Source organism: Conger conger, chromosome 5, assembly GCF_963514075.1.
Source record: "Conger conger chromosome 5, fConCon1.1, whole genome shotgun sequence".
Classification (NCBI taxonomy): Eukaryota; Metazoa; Chordata; class Actinopteri; order Anguilliformes; family Congridae; genus Conger; species Conger conger.
Window position 1 is genome coordinate 25,304,519 of NC_083764.1, and position 17,331 is coordinate 25,321,849.

At 42.5% G+C, this 17,331-nt stretch overlaps 1 protein-coding gene across 2 annotated transcripts in view; it reads left to right on the plus strand.

The window, feature by feature from the left end:
• The window catches only part of LOC133128123 (serine/threonine-protein phosphatase 2A 56 kDa regulatory subunit gamma isoform-like), a 43,057-nt gene extending 26,874 nt beyond the window's left edge, over window positions 1-16,183 (plus strand). For both annotated transcript variants that reach the window (XM_061241427.1, XM_061241428.1), the window contains 13 exons: window positions 1,710-1,909; window positions 4,976-5,086; window positions 6,103-6,195; window positions 6,287-6,417; window positions 6,702-6,761; window positions 7,306-7,414; window positions 8,355-8,408; window positions 9,109-9,279; window positions 10,214-10,341; window positions 11,083-11,184; window positions 12,042-12,114; window positions 13,226-13,342; window positions 13,836-16,183. In XM_061241427.1, the coding sequence (XP_061097411.1) occupies window positions 1,710-1,909; window positions 4,976-5,086; window positions 6,103-6,195; window positions 6,287-6,417; window positions 6,702-6,761; window positions 7,306-7,414; window positions 8,355-8,408; window positions 9,109-9,279; window positions 10,214-10,341; window positions 11,083-11,184; window positions 12,042-12,114; window positions 13,226-13,342; window positions 13,836-13,970 (1,484 nt within the window). In that variant the 3' untranslated portion in view covers window positions 13,971-16,183. The remainder of the gene's footprint in view (window positions 1-1,709; window positions 1,910-4,975; window positions 5,087-6,102; window positions 6,196-6,286; window positions 6,418-6,701; window positions 6,762-7,305; window positions 7,415-8,354; window positions 8,409-9,108; window positions 9,280-10,213; window positions 10,342-11,082; window positions 11,185-12,041; window positions 12,115-13,225; window positions 13,343-13,835) is intronic.
• Window positions 16,184-17,331: the final 1,148 nt, after the last annotated feature.

Sequence of the window (17,331 nt, forward strand, 5' to 3'; positions counted from 1 at the left end):
TGACACAGCAGGCTCTGACGTGGTCTGGGTTTGAGTGTGATGTCCGTCTCCTCGGCCCCTTTCACGTCCCTTTAGCTCTTCTCTTCCTTTTCTTTGCCTCGTCCTTCATTTGCCTGTCTTATGTTCCAATGAAAATCTAACGGGTCAGAGTTTACTCTTTCACTATATTTATTTCAGTTGAATTCCGTTTTCCTCCAAAGGCTCCAAATGGGTGGAGATTTTGTAAAGTGGATAGTTCTAGAAGGGGGAGGCAGTGCAATCTTATTTTATTGTGTGTTTTTGATTGTATGTGTTTTTGCTGTGTAAGGCATTGGACTGAGCAAACCTACAGCTTGTCATCTGTGTTTACTTTGAGTCGTTTTGGCCTTTGTAAGACTCAGTTGCCAGGTAACCACATATTCAGCTGAACGTGTGACCGTGTTGTGGCAGCCTTCTGCACCCAATGTCTGTATTCGGTTTTAAATTGAAATTGGTTCAATGTCTATTTTTATGAACTTTTTAAATGGTTTTTCAAAAGCTCATAATAGATTCATAGGTGTCAATGGGCCCTGTCTTGGCTGATATTTACAGGGGCTCCTCTGCATTTCAAAGGTCAGGACACCGGAAAATACTTTTTGAACCTTATAGGATGGGGTGTGAGGTTACGAAACCTGTTCAGAAAACGCTACTCAACAAGATGGTGTGGAATACAGCCCCTTTGTCTTGTGACGCATTGGGGGATTGTTCAGGTTCCGAGCCTTTCCTCCTTTTAGGTTTTTCTTTTTTGTCCCCTGTTTGACATAAAATATATGGTTCAACACTTTTAACATCAGTCTAATATGATATTCTTGTGAAAGGCTTTTGTGGACATTTTTAAAGATGTGAATAGCATGTGTTCTTTGTAGTACTGTAGTACTAGGACTTGGACTTGAGTATGACTTGAGTCACAATAACTGTGACTTGACTCTGGGACTAGAGAGCTGGAGACCTGGACTTGGGAATGGGACACTTGAGACTTCACTTGGACTATTTCTGTGATTGACTAGAACACAGGTTCTTTGTCTCCACTGTACTGCTTGTGTCCTGCTCTGGCAGGTTAATCTAGTTGGATTGCCTTACTGATTAAACTCCGATATCATGCCATCTCATGTAACAGCAAAGCTCTAGATTGCTTTGATTGTGGTAATACACATGACACCAGCAAATTTTCCTTGATCATATACCCAGCTCTCAATGTTAAGGTTTTGAATGCAGACCTTGGCTCAGCAGGTAAGGGCAGTCGTCTGGCAGTCGGAGAGTTGCCGGTTCGATACCACCCTGTCTGTCAATGTGTCCCTGAGCAAGACACCTAAGCCCCAAGTGCTCCTGACGGGCTGGTTGGTGCCTTGCATGGCAGCCAATCGCCATGGTGTGTGAGTGTGTGTATGTGAATGGGAGAATGCAAAAGCATCAATTGCACAGCACTTTGGATAAAGGCGCTATATAAGTGCAGCATTTACCATTAGACCCTTCATGCTGGTAGCCAGTATGCCGACATAGGGTTATTTGTGATGTCACCTGCACAAGTAGCCAATGGAAGGTAACCATATCTCCACTTTGCTGATAGCGAGCTGCACTGGCATGCGCCAGGCGGGCTGCCTTACCGGATGCTAAAGCGGACACCGTGGCAGGTCGCCGTGAGCGCGCCAGCTGGGGTTCGAGACGTGACTCCTTCCTTTTCCCCCCCCAAGATGTCCCCCCCGCGGAGCAGGAGAAGCTCTTTGTCCAGAAGCTGCGGCAGTGCTGTGTGCTCTTCGACTTCGTCTCGGACCCGCTGAGTGACCTGAAATGGAAGGAAGTGAAGAGGGCGGCTCTGAGCGAGATGGTGGAGTACATCACCCACAACCGCAGCGTCATCACCGAGCCCATCTACCCCGAGGTGGTCCACATGGTGAGTCATCCGCTCGGGATCACCGCCCTGCCTCCCGCAGTGCAGTGCGCCCCTGTGGGGAACGGTTCTGGGGTAGGTGAGGCCGTCACCCGAAGTATGGGCATGAAGAAACCGGAGCATCCGGACACGGCTTCGTTTTATGACTCATTTTTGTGTTTAAGGGGGCCAGTCTCTATCAGCAGGAGGGCTCAGTCTATTTTGCTAATGATATGAGACTTTTATGGCCGGCACGGTGGCACAGTGAGTAGCACTGTTGCCTCACAACAAGTTTGCATGTTCTCCCCATGTCTGCGTGGGTTTCCTCCCATAGTCCAGAGTCATGCAGGTTAGCGACTACACATGAAAATGAGATCATTAGCTGACTCTGGCACATTTACATTGATGTGGAAACTGAAACTGTTGATTAGTGTCCCAAGTAAGCAAAAATACAATAAAAATAAAAAAGCCGCCATGTTAAAGAAAAGCTCTGATTTCTAGCTTTACTTTTTGTATGTGCGCACAAGGTGGGTAGTTTGCTGCTTTTATGAATCAAAGCTGAATCCTTATGCAAAGCAGATAACCGAGACCATTCAAGGTGCAAATGCGGTCTTTCTTCACAGATGGGCCGTGTTTTATTTTCTGTTTTTAAATAAGAAAACTGGAGCGTGAGCGAGAATACTGCCTGTTGCTTCACCTTCCTTTCAGCCTGTTCCGCACGTCATCTGACTTTGAAGTCATTGGCTTTCATCATCAAAGGGGTAGAACGGGCACAGATGCTAATGAGTCTATTATCATGTTTATTTTGCTCAGGCACTGCGTTGAAAGGCCCTCTTGAAAAGTGAATTATTACTTCTTCAAAGCTATTTGGGTTAAATGTGTCGTGTGCTGAATCTTTGCCAAGCGCAAATGCACCAGCAATCACTGGAGCAGTCAGGTGGCCAACTGAGCAGCTGTTCTTGGTCAGAAAATAGCTAGTTTCTGTCTAAGTGAATATCTCACAAAAAGTAGTCACTGGGCGAAAGAGTTGTACCCGACTGGATAAAATGTGAAAGAAACTGATCTTATGGTGGCTTCTTTGTCAGGAATCATGTTTCGTCCTGTGCTCGTATTGTCCTAGGTTTAGTCAGAAAATGGCTTAGTAGTTTCTTGTAAAGGTCAGCGCCTTTTGAGGTCCAACTAGTTTTGGGATGACTGTCTTAAGACTGTAAAAAGATATTTGCACTGAACGCAGTACAGTGGTGAACACAAAAGAGCTTAAGTGTGAAACCCAAGAGTAGAACTTTTTACCCCTAAGGGAAACTTTAGTTGCATAAAAATTGTTAAAGGCAACTAACTGCCTGACTCGGTCAGAAGAGCAAATTCAGTGGAAGCAAATGTGCACACTTTTCAGAAGATTTTTTTTTGGAGGGAGGTGGGGGTGTCATTGGAAAGTGGGTCAGATGTTTACCAGAATGTCACTGGCCCGATATTGGGCCAGAATGCACTACGGGTGGTTTCAGCATCAGACCAAAAAGTTCTTAATTTGGTCTCTGATTTGAGATATGGCATTACTCATATTTCCAAATGCCAGTGAGCATTTCTCTCAGGAAGAAAATGTGGCATCATGATTTTCTTGCACGGCAACTTTTATAACGTGAACCTGACAGACAGCACTGTTCAGGTGATATATCAGATAAGATAAGGAGTGTGCCTATTGGTTGACATTTAGCAACGTTACCCTGGAAGCTCGTCTGTACCTTGTGAGGGGTGTGCGTGTGGTTGGTGCAAAACCGCCTCAGCAGTGATATTTCCGTGAAAGCATGCTTGCAAAAATGCATGTCGACTTTCATTTTTGAAATGGCCAATAGCGTGACCAGGGGGATAAGAAGCTTTCTTGGCAGCTGCTTAGTATTCAGGAAGGATAGCAAAATGTTATATGATGATTAAGCCTATAAATCCATCAACTGTTCTTTGATCGTTAATTGTTAATAATTGTTAATAGTTACATTTTGTATTATCACTACAAGCCATGTCACTGTGGAAGTTATTGCATTACTGTATTTAAACATATTGAAGGGTCAGATGGGGATGGGCTTAAAAGGAGATTTGGAAGATTTGGGAATATTTACAGTATATTGTGGAAAATTGAAAGAAAAAGATGGATCGAATTGGCCTCTTTGGAAAGCATCCTCGCCTGTTTTTTTTATGCAACAGTACTTTTTTGCCATGTATTATTGTATTATTATGCATGTATTATTATTTTTTGTTATTTTTTTATTAAAGTAAAATCATTATTTTTGTCTAAATGTAGCTCTGCCTTATAGATCTCCCCTTCCCTGCAAAAGAAAGACACAAGCCATCTACATACATACCATACATTGGAATCGGCTTGCATTGGTCAGCTAGCCTTGCATGCGTCATGCAAGAGTGTTGTTTTATCAACATTGTTAAATTACATGAACAATCAAGATCCAACTATCAAATTAACCTTAAATTTTCAAGAGAAACCCCTACCATCAACGCGAGACAGCTGCTTCTTGTGAAGTTGAGGTAGATGGATTTGCCCGAAGATCGGAGTGGTAATTCCGACTTTGTAGCTTATCAGTTTAAGGTGCAGACGTGAAATGTCAACAGAAATGTAGGCTGGTTACGAATTGCCAGGTACTTAACGAGTACAAGTTAAGTAGGCAAAATCTATATACTTATTTCCGGGTTTCACTGCATGTATTTGCGAGAAGACTTTTCAGTAAACCACACTTTTTAGGAGGTCCCACAGAGGCTTTTTATTACAAGGGCGGGTGTCTTACAAGACTTCCGCCATACCGCTGCAAAAAGGCACGGGATATGGTCTGCATTTATATATATTACTTATTTATGTCACACAGTCTGCAGTATGTTTAATAGATCCTATATATTTTGAGGTTTTGGCCATGTCCACACAAAACCAAGGAAATGCATATATCATTGGTGCTACATTTTAAAGAAACATTTGTCTCAATTTACGTATGCAATAGAAAGCATGTAAACCGTTTTGGATATGACCGTTTAATGGCCATGATGGAAATGCCTGCCTTTTCTTCAGTTTACCCATCACCCTCTCTGATTCAGTTCGCAGTGAACATGTTTCGGACGTTGCCGCCCTCGTCCAACCCCACGGGGGCGGAGTTCGACCCTGAGGAGGACGAGCCCACGCTGGAGGCCGCCTGGCCGCATCTCCAGGTGCTTACGGTCCGCCTACCGTTTTGAATTCCGCGTGACGCGATCACGCATGTAAGCGTAGAGCTGTGGAACTCGATAGCTCGTGGAAATGCAAGCAATGCAAGCCACCCTGCATGTGGGCGTCTGCTAAGCAAATTAATGCAGTGAATGCAACTTGAAGACTGTTTCTGCCACACCCGTGTAAAAGCATAAGGACTTGTGACCAGCACTGGACCATTTATACCAAATGCAGCAGATGAATGAAAGACGAATATGAATAGTTCATACAAACTGTCGCATGAGTCTGGCTCATGGTTGACATGGGCTTCTCTTCACAAGGACAAATTCTGTCCCTGGCAAAGGCAGAGACAGTTATTGTTTAGTGCACCCAAGAGACCTCCAAGAAGAAAAACATGCTTTGGTTTGGTCTGTTGAAATGTTGTTTTTCAACGTATACTTTCATTCCTGTGTTGAACTTTTGCACTCAGCACCTGTTGTGTACCATTGAATGCGTGTATGCACTGGTGCCTTACAAGGTACTGAACATAATATTGTGTTGACATGAATGTTTAAAACGGCGGTACTCGACACCACGTCCTGCAGGCCGCAGTGTCTGCAGGTATTTGCTCCTGCCGTGCGCTACACCACCTGCTTTCACAAATTGGCTTATTATCTGAACCAAGCAGGTACAATAATTAGTGAAATCAGGTGTAGCGTACCATTAAAGCAAATGCATGCAGACGCTGTGGCCCGCAGGACGTGGAGTTGAGTAGCGCTGGTTTAAAACACTCTACCTGCCAGTGATATTTTCAGAACTCGTTGAGGCTTTACAGTGGGGAAAAACATTTACTAATCTTTTAGTAAATTGAGTATGTCATTTAACATTTTGAGGCGGTGGTAAATTTTATTTACGTAATAGAAATCTCTGCAATGCATTATTTTTCTTCACCTGCAAATTTAATTCAGCTTCCTTCACCAATGGAAGGCTGTTTCATGCTTCTCTTGACAGTTTTTGTGCTTTATTCTTTTTCTTCCAGCTTGTCTATGAATTCTTCCTAAGGTTTTTAGAATCTACGGACTTTCAGCCAAACATAGCGAAGAAGTACATTGACCAGAAGTTTGTGATGCAGGTACTGATCCTCTTGGCCGTGTTAATAAATAAAAGATATAAATCTCTTCTGCAAGATGTCGAACATGGACCCACCTTTTGTCTGATTTCAGCTTTTAGAACTGTTCGACAGCGAGGACCCTCGGGAGAGAGACTTCCTGAAAACCACTCTGCACCGGATTTACGGAAAGTTTCTGGGCCTGAGGGCGTACATCAGGAAACAGATCAATAACATATTCTATAGGTGAGTGGACAAACGGTGAGCCAGCTAGTTGGGTCTACTATATCATAGAAGAGATATTGCTGTCAAGCTCAGCAGGTTTGTGCAACATTCAACATTTATTCAACACTTTGCTCAACAGTTATTGAACATTTATTGTGTTTTTTTTTTTTCTTTGTCTGTTTTTTTGCAATCATGGATGTGGCTGTTAATTGCTAGGTCTGGTGTGCTTTTGCAGATGTTAGGATGGCAGCATTATTGGGGACTTTGAATTGACTTCAATGTCCTTTTTCTTGTTTTACCTCTAGGTTCATTTATGAAACAGAGCACCATAATGGAATAGCAGAATTGCTGGAGATATTAGGAAGGTATGTTGTTATTTTTATTGACCCTGAATTTATCAGCTGCTGAAGCTAAAAAGAAAAGTAATGTTTTGAGTCTATGGGAGTATAATGTTGTGTCATAAGGTTGGAAACCCTTTTCTCAAAATAGTTCAGACCGCTTCTGCCTGGGACTACAATCACTGTGAATTCAAAGCTAGGCAGAACAGACAAACGTTTCATAACTCTCCTCGAGACCGCCGGGCCCTTGTCCCATGATGGAAATCGTGTGAGATAGAGGGCTCGCTCAGCTGATGCTGTGATGTAAAGTGATGTAAAATGTTCAAGGCCCCACTGTTCATTATTAGCAATAGTTGGATCTTTCTTGGGCTGCAGTGAGAGATTTAGTTTTGTCTATCTTTTGTGGTTTCAGAACGAAATTGTTTTTCTCCCGACGTAGTTGAAACCTGCAGTCAGTTTTTCCTCCGTCGAGGCGGAAATCTGACGCCTCGCCTTGCGTAGCTTCTCTTCTTACCCTGTCTGGCAAAACCCTGCGAGTGTGTCTCATTGCATCTTCTCTTTTTTCAAACAGCATAATCAATGGGTTTGCCTTACCGTTGAAAGAGGAACACAAGATTTTCCTGCTGAAGGTTTTGCTGCCTTTACACAAGGTCAAGTCGCTGAGCGTCTATCATCCGCAGGTATGCTAAAAGGGTTTTCACCTCGGGTGGAGAAAGTGTCGGCTCTCGCTGAGGCGAACCGAAGACTTTGACTCGAGTTCCTCTTTAAAATGTCACCGTCGGTGCTTGGTTACCATGGGGGCACCTTCTGTCTCTCTGGTCAGAAGGTCAGAGGGTGGAAAGGTTTCTGGATTCTTGCTGCCTCTCGCCTGAGGCATGATGAAAAAGAGCAGCACTGAAGGGACTGTCCAGCTAAAGCTCACTGGTGCTCAATGTTCTGGCCTGGGGTGGCATATAATTCACTGCAGTGCCCCCTGGATAGAGGGGTGGGGGTTGGCAGACCAGAGAGGCTCCAGTAGTTTGGCATGCAGCTGCCGTCTGTAGCTCTTGAAGTAACCTTCTCTGATGCAATGACTGCATCAGCTGCTGGACTTCAGCTGGCAGCTGCTGGGCTTTCTGTCTGCTTTCTCCCAACTCGACATAGGAAAGAACAGGCTTAAAAAAGAAAGAAACTCTGCAAATATAGTAAAGTATAGGTCCAAATCTCAGATGTTTAAACCAGGAAGTAGCATAAGTCTTTTCCAGACATTCTGTTTAGTAAGTGCAAATGAGTGACATTTTCTTTTGATAAGAAACTGAAAATACACCTCCCCCTCGACATTTCTGAGGGAAGCAAGTTTCTGAGAGAGCAGCATAAATAAAATAAAAAACAACTATACTTATGAAGTGTAGCTCATGGTCAATTAGTTGTTGCTTTCGTGGCAGACACATTTATTCATTACTGTTCCTACAAAGTGATTGAGTTAAGCTGCGCAGTCGGTGGCTGCAGAGATCAGAGGTCAGAGGTCAGCAGACCGCTGCTCCCCTTTCAGTGTAACCCCCCTCTGAGGTTCCCTCATATGTAGATATTGTCAGATTCAGTCATTTTCCTTCGCATCTAATAAGCACAATTTTCCTACAGCTGGCATACTGTGTGGTACAGTTTCTAGAAAAGGACAGCACTCTCACAGAACCCGTGAGTCCATTTTCATCTTCTACTTTTCTCATTTTAAAGTTTGAAATGCCTTCTTTGATTCTGGGTCTGCCATTGTGGGAAACCGGATGGGGAAATTGTTGCATGCTGTGTTGTAGAACATGCTTTTGATTCTTTACAGTCTCTGACTATCCTCTGGTAAAGCGTGATGTCTTTTTGTGGGGGTGTGTATAAGTTACTGGGCTTCAACTTCAACTTTGTCGGTTTGATTGTTCATGGGCTCAACAGCAGTACCTGGCAAAGTTCTTTGCCTGAACTGCTTCAGTAAATATCCAGCCATATTAAATGTGATTTAAAGCAGTGTACGGCTCATTTGACCATTGTTTAGTGACAGTATGAATGTAGTTCATGGTTTACAGCAAGAATTGTTTGAGGGCAGCAAGTTTATCTGGATTTCTTGGCTTACTGCTAGCTGTTAAAACTACAGTCATGAGAATAAATATTCCCAATGTGTCTGAAAAATAGTTTATTGTTTATATTACAAAGTTTGTAAATAAATAGCTGCCATTGTTTGTCCCTAATATTTAGAGTTGAAGTTGAATTGGAATTGAAATGTTTGAAATGCATGCATTCATTCATGCACACATTCTCCATCGCACACACATACAAAAGTACGCTCACGCATGCATGCACGTGAGCCAGCATTCACCTCTGTCCCTTATGTGGGATATCTGTTTCACAGGTGGTTATGGCTCTTCTCAAATACTGGCCAAAGACTCACAGCCCAAAGGAGGTGATGTTCCTGAACGAGCTGGAGGAGATTCTGGACGTAATCGAGCCGACAGAATTCGTCAAGGTCATGGAGCCGCTGTTTCGACAGCTGGCCAAGTGCGTCTCCAGCCCACACTTCCAGGTAGGCCTCCTCCCTGGACTCTACATAGCTTTAATCATATTAAAATACATTACAACGTTTGTCCCCCACCCGATTAACTATGGACGGGTCTCCGTCAGTTCATTCTAACACTGTAGTATTATGTGTCTACCACTAGGAGACGACAAAGCCATTGTAATTTGCCTCAGTTCAGACTGTTGTACGGCTAGCAGCCAGGCACTATTATATTATGTTTAAATGTTCATTTATGTAGTTTAGTTGTCATGAAATCGTTGGACTACACGCTAGTCCAAAAGAGGGCTATATAATTTTGTTTGCCTTCTTCGCTAGCCTGTGTAGCATAATGTTTGTACAGTAACTTGGTTAAGTAACTCTCTCTAATGAACAAAAGAAGTAACACAATTCTTCTTGTGTTCATTTGATAGCTTTTAATTCCCACAACTTTTAATTCCCATTTTTAGTTTTATTACAACGATTTTCTGGACCTTCCGATTACAACCTTAATTGGAAGATCAAACTGTTTTAATTTCATTCAGCCCCATTTCGTATGCTTTGCTAAATATTATAAAAGCACCAAATCTAACTACCTCAAGTCTGCCATTAATCCATTCAGCGTAGCTTCATAGTGAATGTCGGGTGTCAAACAATTGTCCCCATCCAATGAAATCAGAGGTGGTAACAGTGCATGGTGGGTGATGGACAACATGTTTACCATTTGTTTGATTTAACATGGTACTCACAGGTTTACATGAGTTAACATATTTGTAAAACTAAAGTCCAATTAAGAAACGCCTGTCGAAGACACTAAAACTGAACTGAAGCTTGAATTTAATAAGAATGAAAAACAACAATCCTATTTTGGATAAAATACGTATCACCATGACTTGTCTTTTATTTGAGCTCTTTGTTTGCGTGTGGGAGCGGCGGGGTGCTAACTGCTCTGCCTCTCACACAGGTGGCAGAGAGAGCACTGTACTACTGGAACAACGAGTACATCATGAGTCTCATCAGTGACAACGCAGCCAAGATCCTCCCCATCATGTTCCCCGCCCTCTACCGCAACTCCAAGACCCACTGGAACAAGTACGAGCGTCTCCCCTGGGCCTTCAGTACAGTGATACTGATGTTAATGATATCAATGATGACTAATGATGGCCAATCTTTGGGAGAGCCACTTTCAAGAGGCTTTTTTAATAAATAGAAAATACGGTGTTCCAACTATAAAACTTCTGATCAAGTCAGTGCTATTAAAAAACAAAACCTGCTGTGGTCAGAACTGTATATAAAATGAATTGACAAATGTGTTGCATGGACAGAAAAGCCCCTCTTAACAGTGAATAGATAATTTATTGTTCCCCCTGGTGTGACCAGGCCAGGTCTCCTCTACATCATTTGAGGATAAATGTGATGCAAACTATTTGGGGTGTAATATTTCTTAAATATGACGGGTTCAATTCACCTCATTGCACATCTTAATCGAGGCTATTGGCGGTACAATTGTAGATCTGCAATTATTGAAAGGGCAGGTTTTAATTTACTTGAAACTTGAATTAGTCATCTTTTTGACATAGGTAATTTGCTCATTACTATTTAAGGTAGCAAGGTATTGCACATTAAATGAATTATTTGTGATCTATTAATGGAATCCAGTTGTAACTAATCCCCTTGCATTGAACTGTACTAAATTTAAAAGATTTAACTGATACTGTTCACTGTGGCCTCCTAAGCTGTATAAATGGCATTAATTCATAGTTTCCAAGTCCCGATTGTGTCACAAGCACGATCCTCCTGACCTTACCCAAACTCTTTTAAAATGCATCTCAGGACCATCCACGGTCTGATCTACAATGCCCTGAAGCTCTTCATGGAGATGAACCAAAAGCTGTTTGATGACTGTACCCAGCAGTTCAGAGCAGAGAAGAACAAGTAAGAACACCTACACAGCTCCCTATAGCTTACATTTAAAAAAACCCTCAGAAAATCCATCCTGCAAATGTACATCTCCTGTGAGCAGTAGTCCCTACCAATTAAGATCTCTCTCAAAGCCGGGCTGTTAACTATCTTTAATCTTAATTAAAGTCAATGTAACACCAACCTGAAGGATAATTTGTTTAATATAAAACTTTTTTATGGTATGCTTTATTATATAACACCTTTTGCAGTCGGCATTGGAGTCCTAAGGTATCACTATTCATGGCGCGTGATGATATTGAGAACTTGAAATACATCTCTCCTAATGAAGGCAATTTTCTGTCTTAGAAGAGAAATTGTATTGAACTTCAAGGCATGCAGATGAACATTAATAATGATGAAACTCAATTGAACCAAACAACTTGTCACACGGGTGTGATAGGAATATTTTTTATGTTGGCACAGTGCATTTTTCAATCGCAAATGGGCCAATATTGTCACGCCGCAAAGGATGAGATGTACTGTTCTGCATCTCAAGAGTTGAGCCTGTTAATATCACAGATTTATGCAGCATGTAAGACTGCATGTATCTTCACAAACCAGGTTGTGGTTTTATGAGGTTTACTCAGAGCATATACAGGCAATTGAGGTATTCAGCCTGTTCTATGTAAAGGGGCTGTGAAAGTATTTAACCTCCCCATTTTCCCCTTTGAGGAAATGAGTGGGATCACAGTACATGAGGACCATTGACAATCACTTCAGTGAGACAACTGACCCACTCTGTGGGTTTTTTTTTTTGGTCGAGCCCTTACTCACATTTCATATCAAATATGGAGGTGAAGGAATAACAGTGCTTCCTGTGCTCCTTTCAGAGAAAAGGCGAAATGGAAAGAACGAGAAGAGGCTTGGGTGAAAATCGAGAACCTTGCCAAATCAAACCCACAGGTGAGTGAAGTCGATCCTGACTGCAGCACATAGCCAGTAGACGCACATCCATATTTTAAGGGTTTACGGATCTTTCTATCATTCTGCCTTTTGCACCCAAGCAGTGGTCTTCATTCCTGGTCCTGGTGAGGCGTGGGGTCTGCTGTATTTGCTTTGTTACTCTTCATTTAGTCGGTGTGTGCCGAACCGAAAGTCTGAAGGAAATGGGACTTTTTGAAGTAAGGGGTGATACGTTTCTGATTAGACACGCATTGTTGTAGTGTCTGTGAAACTGCTGAAACGTCTCTCCCCTGAGTAGAACCTCCACGTTCTTAGAGGAGAACCCTGCCATGACTGCATAAGGTTATGGTTGACTGAGTGTTTAAGAGTGCACTTGGCACGGGTAATTTTCCAGTTTTGTTCTTTCCCTGTCTAAACCCTGATCCTTATACAGGGACAGAACATGACCACCACCTTACAGATACAGGGATGATCTTGCCTGCATTTTTGGAGGCGGGAACATGAATCCATATTAAGGTGCATAAATAAGGTTTTATCCCCTGGGTAACATACCCAGTCACTGTAAAGCTTTGGTATGATTTGCATAATACGTTTTGTGTGTAATGGGAGTAATTCATCGTCTAGAATTCATTAGGGACGCAATGCCACATGCTCCTCCTCTCCTGCAACGTAAGGGGCCCACAAACGATTGTCCCCTCTTACTAAGTGACAGTGCTGGTGGCCATTTTTAATCTATTTCTGCTGTCTCTCCCAGAAAGTTACGATGATGTTTGCACGGTGTCCTGCTAACCACTTTTCCAAAACTGAAGTTGATGTTTCTCTAAAACTTAGCTCAGTTTAAGCTGCTATATTAGCACCTAGGGCTGATTTCCTGCTAACGTTTCAGATTTGTGAATAGGCCGCACGGTTCTCACTTTCCCATTTTCCGAAATTCTGTTTGATTTTGCATCTCCTTACCTTTTGGCTTTACGTTCTCTTTTTCCTCATTTTTATATATTGACTCTATTTTGCTGTTCTCTCAATTATTTTATGACCTCTGATGTGTTGCCATCTGAGCCTGTAGCCCACTGGAATGATTACGTTTGTTTCTTTTATCTCGTTTTACTTCCAGTTCATTGTGTACATCGATTCCTCCAGCCTCAACAGTCCAGTAGAAATGGAGACGGACGGTCCGTTGATAGAAGACGTCGCAATGTTAAAAAAGACTGTAGAGGAAGAAGCGACTCAGGTAAAAACTAGCATTTTTGCGTAGTGCGCCTGTGAGCCTCATTTGAAGTTCTGGCTAGGCATGTTGTGGCCCAGCTGTTCCAGTCACTGACACTCCCCCTACTACTGAAAACTCCAGGCACTTTATCTCCAACCTCCATCCTAATATAGCATTTTGATCTTTCGCAAAGAAAATATGTTATATTATTGACTGTTTGTCATTGTTGAAGAAAAGCACTGAGGGCAGCCTATAGCCTAGTGGCTAAGCTGCTCGACTGGGAGCCAGAATTCTGGCGGTTTACAAACCCCAGTGTAACCACAATAAGATCCGTGCAGCTGTGGACCCTTGAGCAAGGCCCTTAATCCCACATTTCTCCAGGAGGGATAGTCAAATCAACTGTAAATCGCTTTGGATAAAAGTGTCAGCCAAATAACTGTAATGTGATTGAATGTAATGGGCTCCAGATTTTGGTAACCCCGTAATGTAACCGCCACCCTCCCTCTCCCTCGCACAGCTGAGCAGGGACCAGCAGAAGGAGCGGCCTCTGGTGCGGCGCAAGTCCGAGCTGCCTCAGGATATCTACACCGTCAAAGCCTTGGAGACCCATCGGCGTGCCGACGACATGCTGACCACCCACGATGGACACTAGGCCCCCGGGCCCCCTCCGCAAACCGCCGCCTCCAACGCCCGCACGTTCCACTCGACCGGCTCCTCGGTCGCCAAACCACGCCGCCCCGGTCCGGCAGAACCCATCGCATCGAAAGCAGCGGTGCTGGAACAGGGCAGGGTATCACCCCAATCGTCCAATCACACCACCCCCCCCTCCCTCTCTCCCCAGTGTGGACGCATGACTTCGCCATCCCCCTCTGCTCCAGTCATTAGGGTTTCTGCATTCTCAGGTGTTCCATTTGATTTGATTTCTCCTTTTTTCCATTTCCTGTGACCTGAATGTTACCTGTGCCTGGATTGTACATTTTCTTGTCATTTCGTAAAAGTAAAAAAAGACAACAATAATAATAATAAAAATAAGAGAAGCGTTTTGTTTTCCCATCCGAGCTCTGGTTCCGAGAACTGTGCTGGGTCATCCACAGACGGGGATGTGCACCAAGGGGAGGTGGTCGCTGGCTGTTTTTTTTTTTGCCGGCTTTCGAAGGGAACATACCGGATAAAAGTGACACTTTGGGGGACAGACTTTTCACTGACCTTTTCTTTTAACCCCAGGGACGGCACCAAGAGCCAAGAGCTGACTGTTTTTGTTCACCCCGGCAACAGCTTTTTTTCTCCCCCAATGGGATGGATGAGAAGTGAAGGAGGGTTATGTGCGGAGTGTGTTTCTCTGACTCTGGTGTTTTTATTTAAGATATTTCCTTTTGACGTGTCATGCTAAAGATGACAGAAGTGGATCCCCCCCACCAGAGGATTTCCAAGAGGAATGATCCCCCCCCCGGACATCAGTAGGAAATACTTCATTTTGTGCCATACCAATTGCTTGTAACAAGTAAAAAAAAAATTTTTTTAATTGCATTTTAACTTTGGATTTTCGGCAGGTTCTTAGGCCATAGGTTTACCTAAAATGGAGTGTGAGTATTTGGTGGTTCAAACAATGGTAAACCTCTTTTTAAGAGCAATGTGTTGGGAGTGTGTCAGATTTTTTTTTTTTTTTTTTTTTTGGCGTTTGTACAAAGTGTATAAAAAAAAGACAAAAAGGCATGTTTCTTTTATGGGTTTTGGAACATATATTTAAGTTTTCTCTTTTGTAAGTTTGACTCTTTTGTAACTTAAAAAAAGAAGTTTCCTTTATTTTTGTACCACTGAAAAGGACTGTGGGTGCTGTAATAGCTGTGGGCTGTGGGAAGCTGTTCCTGCTGGAGGTGGACCATAGACGCACCAAGTGCCATATCGCTGAAAGGGCCTAATCCTATCCGTGATAGACATTGAGATTCTTCTGGAGGAGGCCACTATACCCCGCCACCTTTAGGGCATGACTCTGCAGAGTTCCTCTCCCCATGGGGAGAAGACACCCTTGCTATTGAAACAATGCAGACCCTAACTGACAAAACCAGGAAGTAGATGTGTCCAGAACAAGACATCAAAACTAACAGGTTTGCTGGGGCGAGTTTGTTCCCATCAAAGTAAAGCTCACACCCAGGAAAGGACTGAATTCATTAGTAGAAATGCACAGCCTTTCTTTTCGTAGTGCCTTTATTGTAAAGTTATTATGAAATATTATTCCCTAATATTAAGAGTCAGAATGGAATTCAATGCCAGACAATAACAATGTATCCAAACTTTTCGTCAAACTGTAAAAGTGAACATGCATGCACTCTCTTGAATAGAAATATTTATCCATGCTCATCTTCAAAAACAGTATACCTGTTGGGACTGCACTTCTGGAACATTCCCGGATTGATTCTCACTGGTTGATTCGCATGGATAAATTTGTAACATTAGAGACGGCACTAGGTGAAAGCCCGTTCAACTACCTACAGTATGAGCACTTCCTGTCAGACTTGAAGAACGCCCTGATGATGGATCCCGGCTGAAATAAGTTGTCTTGCTGCCAGCCATGATTACTCAATGTACTCCTTCCCATCCCAGAGGTGTCCCAACACAGAGAGGAGAAGGTTGGTGTTCTTTTAAATATGTATGTGTCTGTACAGCTACCATTGTTTGAACTTCCACCTCTGTTAAACTGGTTGTTTCTTCTCTAGAGCTGAACTGTTTCATGTGTTCAGTACGTCTGTGTTAAGTGATTCCTGGACGCTTGCAAGGTTTTTATTTTCTCTTTGGAGCTTGTTGTCAATGTTTGGTTGAATGTGTTCAGTGTAAATTAAACTGCATATGACCACTTTTGGAATTTTATTGTTTGTATTTTTTTTCGTTGACAGAATCCACCAATCGCATGAATTCAGTGCAGAGAATGATTTTTAAAAGTCGGTTTCCAGGGCATTTTCCAGTGGGCAATGCTATCTGTTGTTACTTGTTTTGCAGCAGTGGCACAAGTGACTTGGATACGAATACAGGAAAATCAGAACAGCATTTTAGTGATGTTTCCTCCATGAAACTGCTTTAGTTCACTACCCCTTGAGGGTTTGAAATTTTAACATGCTTTCCAAAATCCAACATAAGTGTCCTTTGCTTTGCAATCTACTAAATGGCTTCATCTGATATTGTACATATAATGTACTTTGTTTTATGTAGTGTTGTATGTATCTATTAAAACATTGGATTTCATATTTTGTACAAAAATGGTCCTATGTACAGAATAAAAGGTTAATAGCAACTGCAAATAGTTGGGATGTGACAGACCCTTTTTCTGGACCTTTATGCATTATCAGTATTACATAAAAATGTTTTTTTAATCCTATTTACGATACAAGGTTTGTTTACCAGTCAGATGTCTGAAACAAAGGGGTTTCCCTAAAGGGACCTTTATTAATTAAATTATAACATTTACATTATTTTGATTGGTCTCTCCTTGTATCTGCTCTTGGTTTTTGAAAGTAGGCAGCATAATTTTATAAGGGGGTGGGAGGGTTGGGGGTTAAACTATTACTACAATCGGCAGAATTACAGTGTGTGGTTAAGGGCCTGGCTGCAGACACTGGGTAATGATAGAACTAGTAGTACCTTGAACCTATTGGGTGTTTTCACATGGTTTCAAACCTCCATTTGCACACCCTGGTCCAACACTTAGCCAATGTCCATAGGTGTGCAGTCACCTGACACTTTGGACATAAACCCAACAAATATTTTATACAATTCAATGTTCACATATCTGTGATTTACAAAATAAAAAACACCAACCCTTAGACAAATTTGCTCAAAAAATCCTCTAGCTAGGTTGCTATTGGTATGAGACGTGAAGGTGAGTAGGAAACGGGAGAGCTGGGGGCTGGACAATGGCGGAACAATCTATGCTTAAATAAAACTCAATAAATTCAAATCGTTATTATCTAATTATGGATTCACTCACAAAGTAATGTGATCTTAATCAGTGATTATGAGCC